A 25,959-nucleotide genomic window follows, 5' to 3' on the forward strand; every position below is an offset into this window, starting at 1 on the left:
CATCATTGCGGTCTGCGTCAAACCTTCAGAAGATAATGCCCTCGGTGCCTCTTGAAGGACTTTCTGGGTTTATTATCTGCTCATGAACAGCCACGCTGCAGGGGTCCATGTCAGTATCCCGGTGTAAACATCCAGCAGCCGGGACCGTGATGGTCACCCCGTCCCCAGCCACTCAGTCACTCTCAGCATCTGCATTGTGAGCAGGAACTCGTCCTGGGGATAGTGAGGTTTGTGAAGGAATATGCAGAGATAAGAAGAACGGGGTTTTTGTTGTTGCATCCGAAACCAGACAGAGCCGTAGTTGGATTACCGGGTGTTGCCACCATGAACTCGCTCTTTTTCTCCGATTCTCCGCCCGGTCAGGTCTCCAACGTCCCCGCCGGGTCGGGCGCGGTGACCAGCGCCCTGCGAAACGACCTGGGCTCCAACATCCACGTGCTGAAAACCCTCAACCTGCGATTTCGCTGCTTCCTCGCCAAAGTCCACGAGCTGGAGAGGAGAAACAAACTGCTGGAGGGCCAGCTGCAGCAAGCTCTGCAGAGACCGCAGTACCGCCACCTCTACGCCCGTGAAGTTGCAGTGCAGACGGACTGTCCCGAGTCGCGGCTGCCGGGCACCATCTGGAGTTTCACCCACGTCCGGAGGCAAGGGGAGCGCGTTGAGACCCTGCGCGGGCCCGGGGTGACGTGGACGCATCCGGACGGAGTTGGGGTCCAAATAGACACCATTACCCCAGAACTGAGGGCTATATACAACGTGCTGGCCAAAGTCAAGCGGGAGAGGGACGAGTACAGGAAAAAGTGAGTACCATGCCCCTTAACGTGGCTGCACTGATGTGAAAGTAGTGTGTTTGTTGGTTGTGTGTGCTGTTGACAGATCCTTCACAAATCTGTCAATTTAGAGCATGTTACTAATATATATAGTATCATAATCAGTTTTATGCCTGGATACATATCTGGCCTGATATGAATCATGTGCAGGGGAGTAGCAAGAACCTAGAACCCCCTAAAAGAAGGTTGCTGTGGGCCCCCTTTTTCTTTTCTGGGCCCCTGTAATCACTGCCTTCACACTAGTGACATAGAAATTGAAACAGAAAATGTGTACATACCACTTACTCTCCATATACTGTCACAGACACACTTGATTGCCCCGGTGGGAATCTTACAGGAATATTGAGGTGATTTCCTGTTAAGCCCACATCATAGTCCACACTGCAGTCACTCAGCTGCCAAGTTCAAGGGTTGACTCATTCAATGTAGATGTGCAGTTTTATAATCCCAGAAGTTGTTCTAATGTTGTGCTTCAAGACACATAATCAATGCTGCCCTTAAAGATGGACTTCACATTAGAGCTCAAAAGATTAGTCAATAGGCAGAAAATTAATCAGCAACTGATTTTATAATCGAGTAATTGCTTAAGTGGCTTTTTAGAATAAAAACGCCAAACATTCTGCTTTTCTCAGTCTGCTATCATTGTGAATTGAAGATCTTTTGGTTTTGGACTGTTGGACAACACAAGACATCAGAAGACGTCACCCCGGCCTCAGGGAAACCATGAGAATATTTCATCAGTTAGTCAAGAAAATGATTAATCGAGAGACGCAGAATTGGTCGACTCTCAGTAATGATCTCTGAGTTGGTTGAGAGATCTGAATGGTGGTGATCAAGAAGTTGTTTTCATCTACTCATCACTTTGTGACTTTTAACTTATCAGTGTGACTTTTTGCTTCCCGTGAGGGTGCGGCTCGCCAAATGTCACCAGATGCTCATCTGACGGTATAGTGGAGAGACAGAGTTACACTTGAGATTGTATTTCACATGAAGGATGTCAGAGCTGAGTGGATGCTCAACATTTTAGTTATCCTGAATTCAGCTGATCCTGTTTTTTTCACACGCTTCTGAGGAAATTCCTTTGCACGGCTCAGTCTCCACCAATTGTTTTTCCTCTTTAGTCACATTAATTGTGTTTCCTTGAGCGCTCGCTGCAGCGTCCCCGTCTGACCCACGTCACTGCTGGCCGGCTCGGCTGACTACTGGAGGGAGAGGTGCCAAGCAACCGCCTGCTTCTGTTTGCAGTCATGATTCAAGCAGAGAGGCATTTTAACAGGCCTCTGTCTGCTCGGCGAGGTCGGCTATGACGAACGCCGACTTCCCTGTGAGTGCACTGACTCAGTGACACAGAATGTGTGTGCTCTCCCACTCCTCTGGGAAACTGCATATCCTGCCCAGTCATTCTCCGTAACACCAGCATATCCTTTTTTGTGCATTTCTGCTTGAGAAGATGAACGGCAGTGGCTGGGACGGCAGCCAAATTTAAAACTGCTGCAGCTGAAGTCCAAAATTTTGGATCTCCTTTGGCAAAAATGGGAGCTCTTGACTTTATAAGTCATTGAAACAGCCATCTCAGTTGCTTTTCAATTAGGGTTTTAGGTAGCAAAATATATAAAGCTACTGCACTTTGTACATTCACTCATGAAACGTATATTGTGCCTCCAAATAGTGGCTGTTGATTTGTTGGTAAACTGGTTTTCTATACGTTTATTCATTATAGTAGGTGTTATATGTGTTTACATTTTTCTGTAATGACATTCACAAGTAGAAGTGTCAAACGTGCTTTATATTCATTCTACATCTAGAGAAGTGAGGAACAAGTCTCGTTTTATTGGCTAATAATCATGGTAATCAATCTCTTTCCCTGCCTCTCACGTTCCTTCACTGCTCTGAGTTCAATAATTGCATCACTGCTGAGTTCACTGCCCAGTTGTTTTCTCTCCGTCTCCCAGTCTAAATCTTCTTTACTACGGTCACGTTTCAGCATTCAGTCCTCAAGCCCCGTCCTGCCGTGTCTTTTCTGTTCTGTGCTTTTTGTGTTCAGCCTTTCCTTCCCCTTCACTCCACCCCTCTAGAGCCCCTCCACCCCTCCGCTCCTCTCTGTGTCCCACAGACTGCTTTGTAAGGCATCCTCCGTTCCAACAGAGGCCCCCCCTGTGCCCCCACACCGCCCTGGTGATTTATTAAAGCTTTACCAGAGTGGACACACACAAGGCGATGGATGGCCAGCTGGTCCATTTCTGATTTGGCCTCTTGCCTCCATACCATGAAGAACTCCCTTGTTTACTTCCTGTCATTTTACTGTGCACCTCTTTCTGATGAAGAGACTATTGTCTGATCCTGAGGCTGAACGGTGTGATTTGTCATACGTTGCTGTTGGTTACAAAGTCGCTTATGAAGTTGTTGAAATTAGTTCAGAGGCAGCTTGAATACATAAAAAGGCTCAAATATAATAATAATAATAATAATAATAATAATAATATAGAAAATATTTGCCAGGACAATAAAGATGTACAATATGGGCCCAGAAATGTGAAAGAATAGGGGCCACGATCGAAAATGTGCTTCTAAGATGAAACTCATTACGTAATACATCTGGCGCAAGAAGTTAGTGCTTGCAGATATTAAAAAATCTCAAGTGTGAATTAGTCAATAAAAAAAATGATGAAGTTGATCTTTAATTTGACACATTGTGAGCGTCATTTTAGAAAATACTTTTTCCTGTTCTGTGCACCAATGTTTCTTAACTTCTCTCTTCAGACTGACATTGTTTTCCTTCATTGTTTCATATGTATTTTTATTCATAGGGTTACAGTGTTTGTTGATTTGTATTAAAAGTTGAAAAAGTGCAATTTTGTCGTATGGAGAAAGCTTATAGTTAAATAAGGTTCTAGTGTGCTGATATTTCCTCAACCATCTACAGTTATCGCTGTTTTTCTCAGCAAAAAAGTTAATTGCTCCAAAAAACCTTTATTGACCTTAATTATATTTCCAAATCAGCTTCTCTCTCTTGTACAACATCCTTTTGGTGGAGAACAGTCTTGTTCTTTCACAGTTACTGGATGTATTTGCAGATCTGGAAAAGCTCTTTAACAGATTTAGTCCACCTTCTTAAACTAATTCATTAGATTTTTTTTTTGCTTTCAGAACACTGATGTTGGTGTTCATTCATCGCCATCTCCCTCTGTCTTTCACAGGCAAACGTACGGCACATACACACACAGTTGTCCAAGGACAGGCTTCATAAATCAGACCGTGAGCATATATGAACGTCCACTTAATGGCTGGACTGTGGGGTTACATACCTCTCACGCTGACAAACGACCGTGCAAAGCAAGATGGGTAAGGTCAATGCCAGTGCCCTCATCCACACTGTTTTTACTGCACTGTCTTGCATCACTGAGACATGTTTCACTTGGATGTCAGTGAGTCTCTGCCAGTAATTGCCACCAGCATGCGACTGTGCTTAAATGGCCACGAAAACGGTGGCTGACATTGACGAACATATTTGACAGTCGACAACACACTGCATGTTAGCTGAGGATGGAAACTGTGTCTCGCTGCCTATGACTGCTACCTTTATGTGACAGAGATATTGCAGACGGCCTTATCCGTTATGCAGATTACTGCACAGACAGAAAGACAGCAGGTATGCTTGTGCTAATATGTTTTCAAAGAACTGCATGAATAAAGATAAGGGCAGTTCTTTGCTTATTCCACAGATGAGAGCCCAGTGTGCAATTGATATAACTGTAGTTTACATGAATTTCTGTGGAATAGAGGCGCTGTAGGAGGCAGCTATCGAGACGACTGCACAGAGAGACAGAAATAGATACAGATAATTTAACCATTTTAAAGGTGCAATGCTTGCTGCAGTGTTTTCGACATGCTGTAGTGCTAAAGGACACATTAGCTACAAGCTCTGCCCCGTTTGGGACTTGAACCAGAGGTCCTCGGTCATTCTCCTAATTGGTTGTTTATCCCATCAGTGAACAGAGGCCAAACAACTGTCCTGCTGGATCTCATGGTGGGCGATACAGGACTTGGGATACAGTGAACCAGAACAGTCTCCGGGCCTCCTGGGCATGTTCTTCCTGCATGAATAATTCACCTACAGCTGAATTTAGCTGCGTGTGGATCAATGTAATGAGGATTCACTGAAGATACTTTTTCTGAGGCTTTGATCTTTTCTCCCTGTGCTGAAGAGAGGTGAAAGGCAGAGTTGAGCATCTCTTTTGAAAGTAGGATTTAGGGTTGTCGCGCTAAAGTACGGGCTAATTACAGGGTGAGGGTGTATTGTGATTCCAAAGCTGAGAGCTGCATTCAAGCTGCATTCAAATATCATATTTCCCCACGAAGAGCAACGCCGATGAGCTCTTCAGCCTCTCTCTCTCTCTCTGTCTGTCTTTGGTGCTGACCTGCCCTGCGTATAATCCAGGCCGTCTATTCATTAGAGGGATTTTCTCTAAGCCATCACCTAGCACCGAGGCTCCAAACCTCCAGCCAGCCCCGCGCCACATCCTGGCACGCAGCCGCTGCACAGAACTGGGGCCTCTCGAAGTGGAAGACTCCCTGCTGCTGAGATACAGCGAGAGAGAAAGAGAGAGAGCTCAGTCCACTAAGACCATTGAGCTCCAGATTAGGGTCCATATTGTTCCTCTCTTACTCCCTCTTCCTGTCTGCGCGGTGTACGTCACTTTAGCTCTAATATACTAGACTAATATACTTAGTCTAGTATATTGTACTAGTATAGGTCCTCTGAAACGTTTAAGGATGTAGTTTATTACTCTGTGCCACAGACCTCCGTTGTTGTCAAGGAACACATCAATGAGCCACACTGTTGTTGACATTTTTCTTCACTACAATGAAAATAGGCACTGTAGTTTATTTTGAGGGAATCCCACATACAGAAAGGGGGTCAGAACCTCCCAAGGGGTCGCAAAATAAATCTGAGGGGTCCTGAGATTATTAATACGTTAGGAGAGAAGAAAAGAACGCAAAATGTTGAAGTTTTCTGTCTTTCCTCAAATCTTTGCCTTTTTTCTTGTGAACGATTGGAATATTTTACCTCTGAGGCAGCAACATCACTCTGGTTGAACTGCTCATGAGGGGTCATGAGTAGGCATTTTTTGGGTTGGTAACCATTGCACTAGACCACCAAATGTGTATTAATCCATAGCTAATATTCCCCAACAAAAACAGAAACATTTGCTAGCAACTACAGTGCCCAGCTGTTTTAGAAAATTACAGAGGCCTTTTTCAATCTGAATCTATATATTTGTGACATGTTTTTTATCTTCAGTAGGAACCAGTGGACTTGGGCATCCTGTAAGTACAACAGACTGGGCAGGGAAGGTGGAGAGTACTGAGAGACAGACAGGAAAAAGCCAACAACTATGGCATCTGCAAAAGAAAAAAACCCCAAAATGTGGTCTGTCTCTACCTCAGTATCGCTTCGTTGCGCCTCTGTTCTCTTCTGCTTGTGTCTGGAGCTGCTGTGCCATGCAGCTGTGGTTGATTATTCATGGGAATCGATACAACTGAGAGCAGTGGCCCGTTGCCATATCTAAAAGTGCAGGAATGCACCTGTCTTTCGTAAGCACTGACTGCATGGGGAGAGTGAACTGTACTGTGGGTTTGGTTGGTGGGATTGTTTTGGAGTAGCACTGCTACGCCTTGCAGCAGTTGTGGCCTGAAGCAAAGCAGGAGACGTGCAGTTTGTTAGGTCAAGTAAATCTTACTACTAAGTCCATAATCATCAGACCTAATCCTTATTTACACCTGATAATTTAACAAGTGTCTTTGCCTTTCTGTTCAGACCTGCTCAGTTTGAAAAGCTATTGCACCTTTTCTAAAGGCCTGGATGTGCTGACACAGCAGCCTGTCTTAATAACCTCTGTATTTCAAAACCCTGTTATTCCAGAGGCTGGTTTGCTAGGCACCTTAAAACAACAAACACACTCATGTATAATGTCCTATATGTGCCAGATAGAAAGATGGTGTGCAAGGGTCTTGACAGGGTAGTAAATCTATCTCTGTGTTCCTGCACGCTTTGACCTTAAAGTAGACTCGATGTCAGGAAATCTTAATGTTGTGAGAGACGAAGTGCTTTAACCTCCTGTGGCAGTGTTTTCATTATGGCTTTCACATCATCATGTTAAAGGCACAATCCATGATCTATATGTAAACAAAGTAGTAGTGCCAACAGGATAGTAACTTAGCTATCGCTTCCAAAATGATTGACAGGTGTTTTAATACACAAGTTATTTAGGTTTTCTGATACTGAGAGGTTTCTTTATATCAATCATTTTTGTAAACACAAATACAGGTCTATATTTTCAACCATGACCAGTTGGGAAACACACAAACATTAACGTAAATATGTACCTGTAATTGTCATAGCTAAATATTTACAGATTGGGTCTTTAATACTGGGATGATTACTGGAATTTACTATTACTTTACTTCTTTCAATGTACATTTGTATTACACATACCGAATTCTCTATCGGTTTAGGGCCTTCTCCATCTTCACAATCCTTCAAAGCTTTTAATACTCCATCATTTAAGCAGAAGAAATACTAAGGGTCTTAAAATCAAATTACCCGGGGGCCGCTGGCCAGCTTGGCTCAGGGGGACTCTTCAAATTTGTTTTTGTTTTTTAAATAACTTGGAAGCTGAGCTTACCATGGCATGTCACACTTGTCTCCCTGCATACTGCTCCAGATGTTTAGAATGTCATGACATTGTATTCCTCCAGTTATCAGTCACATTAAACGCCATGATAAAATAATCGATTGTGCACCTCTGTTGAAGCTGGCTGTACTCCACGTCAACCTTTCTTTTGTGTCTGGTGCAAGGTGGTAAATCAAAGTGCTGTTGGTCGTCGCTATGGTGTTTGTGTTGACAAGTTGTGTATTTAAGCGTAGCTTGCTAAGGGTGAAATAGAAATAAGGCTGCAACTAACAATTATTTTCATTACTAATTATTCTGTCATTTAATTTCTCGATTAAATCATTTAATTGATTAGTTTATGAAATGAAAACAAAATCACAATTTCCCAAAGTCCAGGGTGCCGTCTTCAGACATCTTGTTTTGTCCAACCAGCGACAAAAAGATATTCAGTTCAAAACGAATAATTGACTCACTGATTAATCAATGCAAATTAAATGATTACTCTAAAATAAATGGAGGCAGGAGTGGGTCATCCGTTAATCGCGGGGTTGGTGGTTCAATCCCTGGTTCCTCTCGTCCTTGAGACCCTGAACCCTGACGGTCAGGTCAGTGCCTTGCGTGGTAGCTCGCTGCCATCTGTGTTTGTGTGTGTGAACGGATGAATGAGAGCCACATTGTAAAGCGCCTTGGATAAAAGCACTAGTTAAATGCAGTCCATTTACCAAAACAACCAGAACAAAACAGTCTGAACATGCAGAGGATGTTATAAAACTGTCACGTGGGCTGGATCTGGCCCCTCCAGGCCGGTAGTTTCAGTTCGCTGTACTTTATTGAATAAAACATAATTGTGGTCAAGAAACCAGATTTCCTGTGAATAGAACTGCAGTTTTATGTTCACTGCTGGGGTTCATCCCACAGGTGTGTGTACCCAGGGGCACAAAGATATTTGTCTAGTGGTGATGTCTCATACCTCTATTATGTCTCACATAATTTGATTGCACACACCCTGGCCAGTGAGGATTTGTGCCAGAACAGAACTCCATCTTCTTTTCTTCTTTAATGAGATGTCACTTACTGTGCTCCACCCTAACATGGCCGGGCATGCACGCCGTTGTTTGTGCTCTTATCCTTATGCACTTTCAAGGAATCTTCACAAATCCATGTCATTTGTCAACCAGAACATCCAACTCAAAGCTCTTCATTGTAGGATTGTTAAGAGGTCTGGCTGTCTTTAGTGAAGTTCTTACAAGTTGTGTCCTTACAGTGCAGTTTATTGTCTTACACTTGTCCTGTATGTAAAGTCAATGGAGTGCTGCAGGAATGAGTCCTAAAGCCCGGAAATGAGTTAACATGTTTGCACCTCTGGTTACCTCGTCTCAAAGTCAATGGGGTTTGTTGAGTGGGTTTTTGGTAAGATGCTTGAAATAAGTTCTGTGGTTAACACAAGCTTAAGAGATTTTCATGTTTTGTTCCTCAACATAAAATATGTCAGTAAACAGCCCACACAACTTTGAAGCTTTTATGTGTCTTAAAAAAGACGGTTGCTAAAAAGTGGCTAAATGAGACAACAGTGGTTGACGGGGACATTAAACGCCCCACGCCGAACACGGAAACTCATCTACTCAGATCTATTCATCTAGTCTGCCTTTACAGCCTCGCTGACCACTTGCTAGGTCAGGTCACACGAAGAGGAAAGGCTTTTGTAGGAGAGATAAGTTGCAAAATCAAATTTCAAGTTGTTATAGCCTCATGTTAGCTTTTTACTCCTGGTGATATGCTTCAAAAATCATAAAAGTGGTGTTCATTTGTTAAGATTATCTTGCTGAATTTATTTTCTGCAGTAATCCGAAATCCCATGGAAAAATCCCATTGTCTTTTTGTCGAGGGAACCTGGGTGATGCTAACTTCCGCGTTGGCCTACAAAAATACGTCATCCCTGCAGCTCTCTACTGCCAGGGGCCTGGCGCTATCGTGTGGACTGCAGTAAATGAAATCATTGGGATGATAACAATTTATCAGCACAGTAGTGTGCAGGATGTGGGGTGGGGTCAGCTTGCAGTGAGGGACTGAAGACGAAGACTGCAGGGAAAACTGATTTTCTGTCACAACGCTCTGCCACCCCCTCTGCTGCAGACTGCACTTATAGGCAATAAATGAATTTGTTGTTCCTGTGAGTTAATATCATTTTTCCTCTTTTGTTTTTTTGAGAGAGCGAAAACAATGCAATATTATCAATCCTTTATATATAATTAATCAGTAAAATAGTCTGCGTGATAAAATCTCAGGCGCTTATCAATAATTGTTAAGTTAGTAAGAAACTCTTGTTGACAGAAACTCTTAACTTCCAATTCTGCCAGCAAAGGCATTTAACTGTCAACCATTATAAACATAAACAAACCAAGTGGCAACACCTTTGCATGTCCCAACAAAAGATTGATCACTAACGGTTTGGAAAATTGCCATTACAAACACTTACACAAGTTTCTTTGAAAGTAATTATCCTTTATTTTTTCAGGTCGTTTTTAGTTCATACCTATTGGTTGGAAACTGATGATAATTACGTGTGAACATATGAACGAGTGACAGCTAACCTGACAGCAGCATCCCTCAGGCCAGAGAAAAGAGGGCTAGGACAGGCTTTTGGAGTTAAGCAATTAGAACAAGTCAAGCTCACACCCATATTGTCGGGAAAAGTCAGTGTGGCAACGCTGTGGGGCCGGGACAAGACAGAAGATTAGACATGTTTCAACACTGGCTCCCAATTATCTGTCAGTCCATCATCATGAAGGGAGGATCCACTGGTGTTGTACCAAACCCTCCATTCAGATAGATGCTTTGATCTGTGTAAATGAGCTGGTTATAGTCTCACCTTGCGTCAAAGAACGTCAGGAACATCGTTTACGTCCAGGCTATATTTCCTTTCGATGTTGCCTTGTTGTGTTGCAGCTAGTCCTCGTTGTACAAGACCTTGTTCTGCCTGAACTTGTGACTCAGAGCTCCGTCAGTGTTTAAATCCTTTCATTGAGCGAGGATTTACAGTAGATTATCTACGATATGAAGTTATTACTTATAGTTACTTTGCTAATGATCCATGAAGTTCCATGACACAAATGAAGCTTATAAAAGCTTTATCCCTGTTTGAGTGTGTGTAAACACACTACTGTTGCAGGAACTTTAATTAAGAGGCAGATGTCTAGTTTAAGACTGAGGACATTCATCAAACTCACAGATTAGATTTCCCTGTGCATACAACCTCTCATCCTCAATGTTAATGCTTTTTTTATCCAATCTGTTCTAAACATGCGTTACATCCCGAGCTTTGACAAGTGTGTACCGACTCATATCGTGCTGCTAGAACAGCTTGTCCAAATGTAATGAAAAACTGCACTTTGTTGGCCTCAAAATACACATTTTCAAATACCTCAAGATATTCTTTTATTTGTCAATTTGTCATTATTAAGACATTATATTAAAATATGTTCCACTCATTGCGTACCAATAATTACCAGTTAATGTAATAATGTGACTTTGTTTGTGAATAATAAAGTTTTCATTATTTGCATAGCTGTCCAGTTATGTACAGTAGATATCTACTTACATACATAGATATACACACAGTACAAGTCAAAAACCCAAACATGAGTTATGCTAGGTCATTCTGCACACAAGACAAACAGGGTGAAATTCAAGACACCATACATAAAAATAAGTTATACTAAAATTGCTATTAAATGTATACTCAAAATATCCAAATATGCTATAAGTAAATGCAGAGTAGGAAAGACAAAAGAACAAATGTATATAAAAACAGGTATAAGTTGATATGTGACAGCAGGTTACAATTCACAAGTTGAATAACCTCGAGGAATGTTTTCTTTTGAATCTCCCAGATTTTGATCAAAGCATCCCTGAAGGAGGATCTCATGAAGGGAAAATGCTCTGTCAGAGATATCTCTAACAGCTTTCAAAGCCTTTAGATAAAGGCGAGCTTTGCAGGCTGATAAAGAGACTAGAGGGAATGACCAGAAATTCAGGATACAGTCCTCATATTTCATAGCGAAGCTGACCTTTTTTGGTCACTGTAGTCATATTTCACAACCTGAAGGTCTGAACTTCAGCTTCAACCAGCCTGGTTTATTGGAAGAGACGTTTTTAAGACAGTAGGTTTAAGGGAGATGCATGGTGTCAGCTTGTGGCTGGTATTGTTTTCACCTTCTGTGTGTGGTGTTTATATGTCTGTCTGTCATTAGCAGTCTTATGGTTATTGATTTGTTTGTTTTTTTGGTTTTGTAGTTCACTTGTTTGTTTTGGGTTTATTATTGTTTTTTTGCTTTATGATGTAATGTTTACTTGTGTGGACCCCAGGAAGAGTAGCTGCTACCTTGGTAATGGCTAATGGGGATCCAAATAAATAAGAAATAAAATGTGATAGCATCTCAACCATGCAAAATGCAGTCATGAAACTTTGCAGGTGTGTAGTTGAGATCAAAATGAAGGCCGTGTTTAAGATGGGTGTGGTCTGAGCAAGGACGTCGGAAGTAGGGGTTAGGAAGTAGGGAAGGGCCCGCCCCCTGTTTTTATTAGCCATGCGAGCAGCCTGGCTCCAGGGATAGCAATGTCACTTGGTCCATCACTCCACCACTTTGGTCGAGACTGAATATCTCAACAACTATTAGATTTTTTAAAATTTGGTACATACAAAAAAAATTGTAGATTTTGTAGATTGTAAAAAGGTTGATCCCCTGACTTTATCATCAGGTCAAAATTTGTGTTTACCCAATACAATACTGTATAGCTACTAGCAAAACTCTCGCAATAATGGTGGCTTGGGAAAATGTTTGTGGTCACTTAGCAGCACCGACATTCCTCCTGCTCGGCCTGGTGGTGTCTGTGTCCTGTCTGGGCTAGGAGGGCTATATTTAAGTCTGGTCATGCTGGTGGAACATAAAGCAGAGGAGGAATCGTCCGTCAGTGAGCGATGGTCCTGTCCGACATCTCTGTGCACAGTTTACATCATTAAATGAGCCGGGAATTAATCTGCATGCACTTCCGATGCAGGTCAGTGCCGTGGTTTCCATGGACACGAGACGGCTTGAGAAGATGGGGGTGATGGAGGACAAGTGCGTGTGTGTGTGACTGAGGTCAGGATGGGAGGTGGAGTTAGTTGGAGCAGAGAAATTAAAAGAGCTTTGACCTTGATGCATTGTCTCGCCAGCAGAGACCCCCGAGCAGCCAGACGGTGGTCTCCTGAGCTGCTTTACCTGCCGGCCCGATCCATTTCACATCACTGCATCATTAGCGAGCCACATGTGTGTCTCTGTGGAGCCTGGGGAGGCTATAGATTACAGAGCATCATGGCATTCAATCGATGACCTACTCTAGTCATGCCTCCCCCTTTTTTCGTCTCTCAGGAAACATTGCTCACTGTTCACATCTCTGTGCCACAGATGCTTCTTCCCATCACGCTCCTCCTATCTGGCCAAGATTATTGGAAGAATCTGTTTCTGAAAGTAATTTAAGGCCCAGCTTGTGCACCAAAGTATTGCACATAGACGACGGGGATTGCTGCTGTCACGGAGAAGACATTATATGGACACCTATAGGGATCTATGGGAGGAGTCACGTACGCTCTGGACTCTCAGGGGTGATCTGTCAAAGCTGTCAGCGGACTCATTTCATGCGAGCAGCTGAGCTGAAGCGGTGTTTGTCCTGCATGTAGCCAGATATATTGATCCTTGAATCTGTTATCATGTAACACTTCCTGTTTTACGATTGCCTGCCCTCATGAGAATGAATTGTAATGGCCCTATTAAAATCTCTTTATAGTGTTTAGACTAAGAGTCTTGTTTTAGAAACGGCACATGATGATTTGTGTCCACACAAATCGTCATGTGCTTCTTCTGACAAAGACATAAAGCCTTATTATTATTATTATTATTATTATTATTATTATTATTATTATAATTATTATCATTATATAATCAGGTGTAGGGAGGTTGAGCATTAATTAGGGTAAAGAATACTAACTATTAGTGTGTTTTTATAATATTATTACATAGTAATATTGTATTGCTGTACTGATAATTAGTTTCCAGTTACCTCCAGTAACTCATAAGTGCTCTGCTTTTTGCCAAACATTTCTATATACCCTGGCTCTTTAGATATTTATACAACACAAATGAATCTATAAGTAGTGTATGTAAGTATTTATGATGTTTGTCGGGGATATTAACAAGCATAACAACATGACTGTATATACTCTCAGTTGCCAGTTTATTTGGTACACCTAGCTAAGACAAATGCAGTCCAATACGACAGTCCTGTAATAAATCCTCCCTTCATGAAGGTTATAATGTGATTCAACTTTATGGTCATTTTTGGAGGATATAGTTTGTGGTGCTGTTGAACTGCGTTGCGTTATACCGAGAGGTGTTTCTGTTATTTAGCCTACCCTCACTGATATAAATAGTAGGCTAAATAACAGATAACATCAGGTGAATGGGGACGACTATTTGATTTTGACACAGGAATAGCAGGACCGTGAGGGTGAAAATTGAATAAAATAAATTAATTAGAAGGGTTGAAATAAAGTAAAGGTCTAAATGTATGTGTTTAACGGATAATCTGCTCTAATATGTAGGATCAGTTTTTGAGCTTGTAATTTGATGTCTGCCTACTGAGAAATTCCACTCAGTAAGTAACACTTTCCAGTACATTGTATAGTTTAAACTGGGTGTTGTCTGACTCAAAATTTTATTTGCTATGAGAAAAAGTTATGAGGTTTTGTGGAATGATACGCAACCACACCTCAATGTTTTCCCCATGCTCCTTTGGTATTTACTGCATATTCCATGCTCCTTTGGTATTTACCGCCTGTTTCATAACAGCGTAGCGATCACACTGTAGGATCTTCGTCAGCTCAACATTTGATCATTAAAGTAATCATTTATCATTTGACTATCACCTCCAAGATAAAACCTTTCATTATTTTGATTCTGGCAGAGATAAATCAACCTTCAAGATTAAATCATTATGGGTGCCATAAAGCTTTCACTGTGAGCTTTGGCATTAAAAAGCACATCAAGCACAAAGAACATCAGCGCATCTGATTTGGATGCGTGCATGCTGTGTCTGCAGGCACAAGGGAGGGAGAACATTCAGGCAGCTCGCGTGCAAACATAACTCCCAGACATACCACACAAGGCAGGGAGTGTTAGTTGGCAAGCGCTGCAGGAATGCTATTGTTCAACAGACAAAAATTGCATGAGAAAATGTCTGTTTGATGTGAGAGACTTATTTTTCTACATCAGTGTTGCACTGCAGTATCCCTTTCAATCACTGTTTTTCATGAATCACACAATATGAAGTTTGCCTCCACTGAAATGGGATTTTCAGTTCTTCTGAAGTGTAGTTAATCATGCTGATTCATCTTATTTCCATTACTAGTTTGGATTGGAAAATGGAAAAAATTGAGCAATAACACAAAAACTAAATATAGATGATTCATTCTTTCAAGGGATTTTAATTTTGTCAATGAAAATTAGATAATATCTTTATGCGGCTCCATAACTTCCATAATTCAATTTAGTTTTTGTTTACCATCTATATTAGTTCAGTTTTGCCTCCCAGAAATGGAAAAGAAACCACTCAGTTAATTGCAGCAATTTCTGTTGGCTGAGCTAACACATCTGTAACACCACACAGGTTTTGATTTATTAGAGCGAGATTGCAAAGGCCGCGTCTTGCGGTAAACAGATGTCTATGAGTTGACACAGGCTCCAACCCTCCTGCTGTCTTTGTCCTTGTAAGGAGACTCCGGGTGTGTTGGCTTGACTGAGTCACGCCAAAGGTACAGGAAAACCAGACCCACTGCTGTGGCAGAGAGGCCAGACAGAATACCTTTGCTAAGCTCTAGTGTCGTCTTTGTTTGGATTTGTTGCCATTTTTATCTGGATGCTTGAAAAACACTCTGTGGTTTTCCATTTGACTTTTATTGTAACAGCTCCAAATAATGTGGAAGCAACTGCTGCTTAGTTCTGTCAATGATTCCATTACCTTTTGATGGATGACATAAACAGCCTTGACATATTGTTGAGAGGATTTCCCCCCCGTCAGTAGGTCGATTTAATCATGTTGTGCAGTTATCACCCGCGGTATTAAAGAAACAGGACGTGGTGGTTTCTTCAGAAAGTGACAACACAAGCGATGCAGATGCTGTGATAAACGGATTTGTGTCTGCAGATGATGCGATGCAGTTGTGAACTCCAGCGACCTTAGCCAGAGTCCTGCGGCAGACAGGCGTGTGTTGTGGACACGGTGAAGCAGCGCTGCCAGCGTTTTTTAGATCACAGTGCGAGCTGGCACGCCCTGCCAAGGAATACTTCTCTCTAATTAGACAGTGTACATTCAGTGGGTCCTGAATGGGAACAAGGCTGAGTTTTGTTGAGAAAGTGAATCTCCAGTGACGCATGTTGTGATACCAAAGTGACTTCTGGCTGTGTTTTCTGTCTCCATGGTAAAGGCCATGGGTACGCTACATGAATGTCCCAGAATTCAGCATAGCTCATCAGATGTCAGCTTTCTCCCTTGCAGTAAACATATACGGTCAGGCATGTGCTACTTAACACCAGTACACACAAATCTTCCCACAGTCTCTCTCTCTCTCTCTCTCTCTCATTCACAGAAAAATCCCCTCTCTCAAATGATCCTTCACTGTCTTCGTCCTTGTGGCCCTCAGTGGCTCATCGTCACATGAGTGTGACACTGTGCGGTTACTTCATGTTGCTAAATGAGTTCTTTATCTATTCGGAACCTCAAACTCTCTTTTTGGATGCATCAGTGACTCAGCATGTCTGCTGTCTCATATCCCAGGGAACAAGATGAGTGCGTATTAGGAGCAGGCTGAATGGACTGATGCAGTACGGGTGGAGCATTCTGTGCTTTGTGTGCAATACACACTGCAAGGCAATTAAAGAGGCTCCTAATTTTGTTTTTACATAGCTGCCATATTGCAGATGAGTAATATGACCTGCCAGGAGAGGGAAAGAGAACTGTGTTTCTAGTCACAGCTTGCAGCCAATGGAGGCGGGCAGGGGGGGTGGGGTGGGGTGACACTTTATTTTAAGCCGTGCTAGCGGCTTGGTTCGCCTGTCGATTGGTGTGTTGGTCACACTGAAATATCTCAACAACTATTGGATTGATCACCATGAACTCTGGTACATACATTCATATCCCTCTCAGGATGAACTGTAACATTCCCATCAGCCTCGGATGTACTGCTACTATAGCTTGCTAACACGCCAAACTAACTATAGTGCACATATTGAACATTACACCTCCATAACATCAGCATTTTAGCATTGTTATTGTGAGCATGTTAGCATGCTGACATTAGCTTTTAGCTTAAAGGACCACTGGGCCTAAGTATAGCCTCACAGAGCTGCTAACATGACTGTAGACTCGTAGTCTTGGGTCATCTTATATTGCTTGCAAATTGACTAAACCTATAATGTGAGCTGCTTGTTTTATGGTGACATATCTGCCCAACTGGCGACTATGATGTGATGAATAATTCAGTCTACCTTATATCTTCAATAAATATTGGAATTACTACTAATGGCTTTGCAGAAGGGTTGGTAGCGGTAAGTTTTATCTCTGTAGCATAGCATGAATAAAGATTTTCATTTGCTTTGATTTGTCTGCAGTGAGATCTTGTAAACAGATTCCCCACTCCTGAGACTTGCATGAAGGAATTCAGGCTGCAGCAGAGATACTCCACCCTTTTGGGTGTGTTAAACCTCAATTCACTTGAAGGTTCAAAAACTATTCATGAGTAATGGTTGTTGTGTTTAGTGAAGGATGGAACTGCATTGTCTCTATAGTTTTTATTGAGGCAGTGGGGTTGTAAAGATGACTGTACAAAGGAGGAAGGAGACAAAAGACTGAAAATAGTGGGTGGGGGGGGGGAGTGGGTGTGAACCCACACTGTCAAGGACATTTTGTAATCAGAGATGGGAGAATTATCCCCACAAAAGTACCATTAACCTGTCTAGTGGCCCCCAGGGGACCAGGCCCAACAGTAACTGACCCACCTCTGTGCTCTGTGTTGCAGATGGGAGGAGGAGGTGTCCAAACGAGAGCAGCTGGAGTCCACGGTGAAATCCATGCAGCAGGTTTGGGAAAGATAAACAATAAAATATATTCCACAAACACGTTCATACACGGCTATTTGAGGTTTTGCCAAAGGTCATTTAACGCGCGCAGACAAGGAGCACAAATAAAATCTGTGTGTACATACATTTTCAAAACTGCTAGGACAGCACATGCATAAACATTTATATATAGCTCAGTTCTCCGTGGGGTTGTATTCAGTGTGGACTGAAGAGCTGGACTAGAAGCAGCTACACCCAGCAGGATGTGTGTCAGATTAGAAAAACCACATTACAAACCCATCAGGAGGAGTCTGTCGGCCTGGATGTAGATACGTACATCAAATATCACAAGCAGACTACCATTATGTTTCTGTTCAGAGAAGGCAAAGGAAATAGATGTAGAGGCAAAATCAATTTAAAGTGTCACACCTTGAGGCTATATCACAACTCATACCATCCCAGCTGGTGTGAGTACCTCATCTAGTCGGCGTCCTTCCCTCTCCCTGCTTTTGCACGAATCAATCAGTGACAGCATGCGTGTTTGTCTTGGATTCTGGGTCAGCAAAACCCCAGATAGAGAGGTGGAGTGCCATCCCCCACGGGGGCTTTAACCTTTCAGAGCGCACAGGCAGATGTTGCTGTGGATGGAAGAGCTGGAAATCGGTACAAAGATAGTAAATTCAGTTTATCTATTTATTCAGCCATTTATTGTTGAGTGCTCAGAGCCAAAGGGTTGTTAGCATGTACTGATGTACTGAAAAAACTCTCCTAGTGACAGAATAAAGACAACAACGTCAGTCATCCTTTTAGTCTTTAAACTGCTGAGCACATGTTACTAAAGCTAAATATGATAGCCATTCATTTAGTGGGGAATTATGGGAATAGTTTATTTTGCAAGCTCCTAACAAAAGCTAGTTTTCCTAAAAGTTACACGGGTTAGAAGGCTTAATAATTAGGTTTATGAGCTTTATGCTGAACCATGAATGGCATGTGATGTTCCAAACAGGTGTAAGTACCAGTGGAGTGTTTTGAGTCTTCAAGTTCTCTTAATGTAGTGTAGATGATTAGTAGATTTCCGAATTCCGAATTCAAAGTTAAAGGGATAGTTTGACATCTTGGGAAACACTGTTTTTGGCTTTCTTACCGAGAGTCAGGCTAGCCTGGCTCTGTCCAATGGAAACATTTTCCAGATACCAGCCTATGTAAATAAGACAAGGGGTTATGGGTTAGACTTTTTCTCACCAGAGTCCCGGTGACAACAAGACTCACTGCGCCCGGCTAACAAATAGTTTGGCACATAACCGCCTGTAAAAATCACAACTTGAGAATTTTCCACTTCGGTTTTTGTGCGGATTAAACAAACAAGATATGACGCGTTAATTAGTGAGCTTTTGAGGGGCTGGTAGGTGGATTTCATTACCTTTGGTCAGAACAAAGGTAGATGTTTCCTCCTGTTTCAAGTCTTTATGCTAAGCTAAGCTAACCGGCTACCGGCTGTGGCTTCATATTGACCACACAGGCATGGAAATGGCATCTAACTCTTGGCAAGAAAGATAATAAGCATATTCCCCAAATGTTAAACTGACTAGCAGTTTTAGCGTCTTGGGCCTTATTTACCAAAACATCTATGTGTTACCTTCTCGTATGTTCAGTTCACACACATTCAAGGATTCTACATGGTTACCTTCCCGTATATGGCTACAGCTCCAGTTTTAAAACACCTTGCAAAATGCTTTCAGCAGAGGCTCACATTTGCATCATCTCTGTTATCTAAATATGAAAAGGAAAGCAAACTATGATCTCTGGGTACTGACCATAAAAAGCTAAACAGTACCCAATATGAAAATGTATAACAGTATAAACGCTTTATTTGATTAGAGGGGCCTTATCTGAATGCAATATGAGTCAGTCTTTTATCTTCCCGAATGTGTGATATAAATGTTTGTTATAACACAAACCTTGGTAAGCAGAGTTAACTGTGGTTAAGCATTCTCCACTAACCATAATAGTATCTTTGTTTACGTGTTATGTGTCTTATTTTAATCCCCTCACGGTGACGTCCACTCAGAGCGCCCGGGAGTCATCTGTGGTCCACGATGAGCTGAACGAGAAGGTGGACCGACTGAAGGCTGAACTTGTGGTCTTCAAGAGTCTGATGACTGATGTAAGTATTTGTTCAGCTTTAGGGTGATGTCATCGTCACTTCCCCAAGTCTGACAAAGCAAAGAAGAAGTGCTGTGTTAACTCCCATACTTAAAGCCATCATGTTGAGCGTTTGAGCGAGAGTAATGTTAGTGAAGAATTGTTTTCCTGCATCATTCTGATAAAGACTGTCATTCATACAGGTTTAAATAATAAAACGTACACACACCCTTCCTTCCTTCCTTCCTTCCTTCCTCATTTGGATTCAGGAAAAATATATAATGCCAGAAAGCCTCCAAGACAAGCATTCATTGAAAATAGCTCAAATCGCAGCTGTAGATTAAGAGCCCTTCCTGTTGTGTACAGCCCTGTATTGTTCCCTGTCTGCTCTAGTGTGATATACAGTGGTAATATACTGCAGTGGGCTCAGTCACAGCTTCTGCTTGCTCAGGGATAAATATAATCGGATGTTGTTTTGTTTTTTTTCGGGAAAGCTTGTTGTTTATCCTTCCTTACCTTCACTGTTGGCATCTGCACTTTGTATATTTTTCATATAATTTTTCTGTGCTTGACTTTATCCCTGATGTGTGAATCCAGAGGCGGGTAAGTGACGTAGAAGTAGTGGATCTCTTAGGAGGCGTAGGTTGTTGTCACAGTTTTTCTAGCTGTGGTTAGACATCCTGTATTTTGTGGTATGTCCTCTAGATGTGGTGACCCTCTTGTAATTTCTCCATTGTTCAAACTTTCACTGTAGCAAGAACCAATCTATATGTGATGCATTATCGTGACCTGCCCCACCAAATATTATCCAAACAGAATATCATTGCATTATTATTGAATTGACAAAGTGATGATGCAAACTAATAGTTTTAGTACTCTGTGTAGACTGACGTTTTATTATTATTTTTAATTTAGCTAGGAAAGCCTCATTAACATTAAAAATATTGTCTTGGCCATGATAGGCAGCAGTAACAGTGAATTACAGAGAATATAAGATATATCACAAGATCAGAATTAAACAAAAAGTAATTATAAAGTTATACATTCATTTTGCAAATTTTAATTATAAATCAGCATCGTAAACAGTAAATATGATATTAAAGGTAAACAGATGCTACATGTATGGCATCAATTGGTGGATGTCAAATTCACCATTAAAAGTTGATGGCCGTCAACTTCAGTTCTTTGCCTGCCACAGTGAAGCGACTTTGTGTACTGTACGTGTACCCATTGTGAGAAGGTGCTTTAATTGCACATGTCATCAGCTAAAACAGCTATCCTTCCCCACGCAGCAAATGTCTGACCTGGACACCAAGATTCAGGAGAAAGCCAGGCGGGTGGACATGGACATCTGCAGGCGGATCGACATCACGGCCAAACTGTGCGATGTGGCTCAGCAACGCAACTCAGAGGACATGTCAAAGATGTTCAACGTCAGTCCAGCCAGGTCGCTCCCAGAGAGGGTGGGTATCCATCTGCTGTTTGTCAGAGGAGCCGACAGTAATCGCAGCGAAAAATATGAATTATTTTGTGAAGGAAACAGTCAGCACTCTGTAAATGAAATCTGAGCTGCCGGCGGCTGCCTGTGTGTAGTTTCTTCTTCACCGCCTGATCATGTACTGAGTGACCCTTCTGAAGGTGCAGGAGTGCAAACACACGCACAAACATATAAACATACACATGCAGAGTGACTCTTGCATATGCGTACACACACACACACACACACACACACACAGAAAAGTGAAATGCTGATAAGGTAACTCTTCGCTGTACATAAGATTATCACATTGTGCCGACAGTGCTGGCTAAAGCCCAAGTATAAATCCACTGTGAATCAAGCTGGTGGCTCCTCCCATGTTATATGTTGTTATACAGTACGTCACTACCTTCAGTGGGATCTCTTATATTTACAGTATTTATAAAGGAGGTTCCACAAAAAAAGTGTCTCATCTGTAGACGGATTTATCAAGCAGTAGAAATGCTCTTGCACACCATTCATAAAATTGCCTTATTGGGTGCAAAAATAAATCATCAAACAACAGAAGTTTTCTTCAATATTACATATTTAATTAACTATGTGCAACCAAACAATTAAAATCATTGTGCTTGTGTTTTGCAGGGTGCCACGGCCTGCTGCAGGAGAAAGGAGCATAGAGCGGTGTCTGATGAGGAGAGTTCAGAGATGGATGCCGAGCCCAGCCCTACAGAGGAGGAGGTCCCCGGGTCGCTCAACATCACGGACGAAATGAAGCGCATGCTAAACCAGCTGTAAGCGACACTTCACACACACACACACACACACACACACACATACATCATACCAAACAAGTGCAGGCACACACACACCAGAATGAGGCCCTTTCTGCTTTAAATTAACCTAAATATGCTCTGCAGTTACACCAGCACGGTAATCTCCTGCAATGTAGTGTTGATGAGTAGCACTGTGTGTTCCTTCATCTCCCTCTAGTGTTCATATGGAGTGTTGCAACTAACATACAGAGTGCTGATTCAGCAAAACTAAGCAGATATAAATACTGCGGGTATTAATTTGCTTGTTAAAGTCACAGTAGTTCTTTTTAGGATGCTCTCTAATTGTTTTTACTCTAACAAATGTTTTGGAATATCCTTATCACTAATCACTAAAATATTTTCAAAATAAAGTTTTCAGTTTGTGGTTTCTTTTCCATGAACTCTTTCCCTTCCGCCTGTTTGTCCTCTTTATAAACCCATCCTCCTTCCTCTTTGCGTGTGACCTTTTGCTGAGTCTGGTGGCCATCTCTCTCTCTCTCTCTTCTTTTTCTTCTTTCCGTTCTCTGTCTTTGTCCTACACAGAAATTGTTCAGATAACTCCTTTGTTGCCAGGCGCGAGACATTCGAAATTGACGACGACTGCGACAGTCTGACGTGGGAGGAGAACGAGGAGACTCTGCTGCTGTGGGAGGACTTCACGAACTACAACGTGCCGTGCGCCATCGCTGCAGCCGCCTGCACGAACACCTGTCCGTCTGATGGCAACGGTGAAGCCGCTGATCCAGTGAGTCCTGCCTGCATTTACGCTCCTTTGCACAGTATATAGTTTTTAAAGGCATGCAAGGCAGCGTGTAGATCATTGGTATGGGTGCTGTGTCAGACTCATGCATGATGAATGAGGCCTCTGTCTGTGCTCTCTAAGGACTCCCAGGATGGAAGTCTTGGCAGCCTCATTGATGAGACGGAGTCACTATTTAAGACCAGAGAGCAGGAGTACCAGGAGACCATCGGCCAGATCGAGGTAGACAATCTGTGTGTGTTTCTACGTGTGTGTGTGTGTGTGTGTGTGTGCGTGTGAAGAAAACACAAAGCAAGATTAAAGCATAAACAAGAAACATTAGCCAGGTCCCAAATCCATACATACCGATTCTAAGCAGCTTTTCAGTGTGTAGTGTGTGTAGACAGTTTGCAAACCAAATGAATACAGTAGATTTCTGAGTGTGCTGTTGATGGACATGAATCTCCCACAATGCAATGCGCAAAGGTAATGGAGGAACTACTCACAGCTGGACATAATTAAGATCAATTGTGGGAAAACATGTCTATTAGTGAAGTTTGATTAGCAGTGACATCTAAAGTTGCAGTTTGACTGACAAACAACCTCACACCTATTATATAACGTCCTGTGAGTATAAAATGGTATGTTTAATATAAAACATTTTGGATACTAACTGCTAAAACATGATGTTTAGTGTATAGAATTAGTATGTAGTGTGGATACTGAGTCCAGGAAATACTCCATCTTTTGATTTATTTTTCTGTATGAAAAGTGTTCAGGAAGGAAGTCTGAAATGTTTTAAAGAGCGCACCAGATTTATATTTTATTTCAGCCTTCCCTTGAGCGGCACTTTAAGTTCTTATGATTAAACAAGTTGAAGCAGTTCAACACTGTTATATTATTTTTAGGATGTTTCAGAGGAGAGTCCATTTAAGATGTTAATAAAGCTACGTAGGGCCCAGCCTTGAGGTCAGTCCCCCCTCTTCACCCCAGGCCGTACAGTCTCTTAAATCCTCACTCTGTTTAATCCGTTTCCCTTCTTCTAGATGGAATTGGCCACGGCAAAGAGCGACATGAACAGACATCTGCACGAGTACATGGAGATGTGCAGCATGAAGAGGGGCCTGGACGTGCAGATGGAGACCTGTCGACGGATGATTAAAGGTGGCAGGAACTCTCCCTCTATCAGCTCTGTGGCCAGCAGCGACTCAGGGAACACAGACGAGATCCAGGACGAGATTTCGGACAAGGACGCAGAGGCCGAAGTCCCCGTTAGTTGATGGCCGCATAGCCGGGCTTTGTCCCATCTCCCCCCTGAACGCCCCCTCGTTGTCACAGGGGTCAAATGTGTATAGAGCTCCACCCTGCTAGAGAGGTGGAGCAACCTAAATCTGGGCCTGTTTGACCTATTAAAGTTCTGATGGTCGTGCTCACTGATGCAGGCCCAGAACCGGTGCTTTTATACTATTTCTGTTGTTTAAACAATGGTGGGGGCGGGGGCCGTCATTGCTTCACAAGGAGAAAGGGTGCAAATAGAGTCCGAGCTGTGCTCTCTTCCTCACTGCTGCCTCGCTGGATCCTCGTCCAGAGCTTCACATCATTTTAGGGGGAGAGAGAAAAAAAAAAGGTTTTAAACTGGCTGAGAAGTGTTTTGTACAGATTCTTACCCTATTAATGTCCTTTCTTTCTAAAAGGAATTGAAAATAGTACATATTGTGCTCCTCCACATAACATTCACACAAAAATCCATCTTTACATATACTTTTTAATATTTCATTTAGATTTGAAAAAAACATCTGTGCCCCTTAATTGGAACACTGTTATGTTTTTGACATGATTTTCAAGGGTCCAGGTGGGGCGTTTGCTATCCAAAATAAACTGTCTGGGGTTTAAGTGTCTTCTGCCAAGGAGACAAAACAAGGAGTGGAGACAGATGGTGTTGGAGTTCTGGTGGTTTCTGAGGGAACTCTGCCGGGTTGCCAAAGCTGACGGAGGAAAGGAGCACAGCCTTTTGATGCATCAGTGCACTACTGAAGTTCTATGCAATTTAGCTGGCCTTATTTTTGGACTGGCTTTCACCCTTCCTCGTTTCTCTCAAAACCAATACGATTAGCCTTTTAAGCAAAGCAGGTGTTTTCTATATATCATTTTGAGAAGTCTTTTTTTGCGTGTGTGTGTTTGAGTGTGAAATAATCTTAGTATGGGACATTTGTTTTTTTTTATGGACATCAACTGTAAAAACTGGAACAGTGCCCCCTCAATCAAGGGACTAATATCTTCATTCTCGACTATAATTTTCTACATTTGCCAGATGCTACTCGCTACCAAGACAGGCAGTGCGTTGTTCTGATTCTGATGTGCTTTATTGAGGAAACATTGTTCTCGTCTTGTGCAGTTTACTTTGTGCACATCAGGACGCATCATTTCAAATGGCTAAAATCCAATCGTTTTTATAAAAGACATCAAATTAAAGTTATCAAAGCCAAACAATGCCCTCCAGCGTCTTAAGCAAAAACCAAAGGACACATTTTGAAAAGCTTCCCTTTCACATGACCTTCACAGATGACCATCTGACATTTTATTTTTATTTTGGAGAACTTATTTCTTTGTTTCGTTATGAGACCGTTTCCTGCTGTCCTGCAGGGGACTCTGTTCCAGACGGGTTGCACATCCTGCTTTGTCTCTTCTGAATCGGGGCTAAACGTGTCAGACTGTACATAGAGGGCTGTAGGCATGTGATCGTACACCCCAGAGGCCTTTTCGTTCATATTAGTCTTTTTTGCAACAGATTGGGGATGTCTCGCAGTGGAGGCTGGTCGACGCATGGGGACAGAAGTGATCTTTTTATCACCTCTTTGTAATATAATGTATGTACGGTGTGCTGGATCAAAGATTAAGTGCTACTTCTATCTCGAAGTTTTACAGAAGCAGGATGTTAAAAAAAAACAAAAAAACAGGCCTTTTGTTATTTCAGCATGTTTGTGTGGAGAAAAGGAGTCTTTTTTTTAATAACATTATTTTTTGAACTAAATAGCTGCAATGCACACTGTGCGCTACATTTTAAAATCAAAACAGCGTCTATCCTAATCATTCATTCATTGTATTTGTGGCAGAAAATGTATTTTTCACTGTTT

General features: G+C 42.1%; 1 protein-coding gene across 1 annotated transcript; it reads left to right on the top strand.

The window, feature by feature from the left end:
* The first annotated feature begins 17 nt into the window (after positions 1-17).
* iffo2b (intermediate filament family orphan 2b) lies at positions 18-24,414 on the top strand. The gene is made up of 8 exons (XM_070902784.1): positions 18-800; positions 17,616-17,676; positions 19,724-19,819; positions 21,090-21,260; positions 21,917-22,065; positions 22,660-22,831; positions 22,970-23,068; positions 23,872-24,414. Exons 1-8 carry the CDS (start codon positions 325-327, stop codon positions 24,103-24,105), a joined length of 1,458 nt encoding a protein of 485 aa, XP_070758885.1. The 5' UTR covers positions 18-324; the 3' UTR covers positions 24,106-24,414.
* The last annotated feature ends 1,545 nt before the right edge of the window (positions 24,415-25,959 follow it).

Source organism: Enoplosus armatus, chromosome 3, assembly GCF_043641665.1.
Source record: "Enoplosus armatus isolate fEnoArm2 chromosome 3, fEnoArm2.hap1, whole genome shotgun sequence".
Classification (NCBI taxonomy): Eukaryota; Metazoa; Chordata; class Actinopteri; order Centrarchiformes; family Enoplosidae; genus Enoplosus; species Enoplosus armatus.

Excerpts from the sequence above, each read along its gene's own strand:
- iffo2b (XM_070902784.1), top strand. The coding sequence starts at position 325 with ATGAACTCGCTCTTTTTCTCCGATTCTCCGCCCGGTCAGGTCTCCAAC. Across the intron at positions 17,677-19,723 it reads CGGTGAAATCCATGCAGCAG|AGCGCCCGGGAGTCATCTGT; the intron begins GTTTGGGAAAGA and ends ACGTCCACTCAG. Across the intron at positions 21,261-21,916 it reads CCAGGTCGCTCCCAGAGAGG|GGTGCCACGGCCTGCTGCAG; the intron begins GTGGGTATCCAT and ends TGTGTTTTGCAG.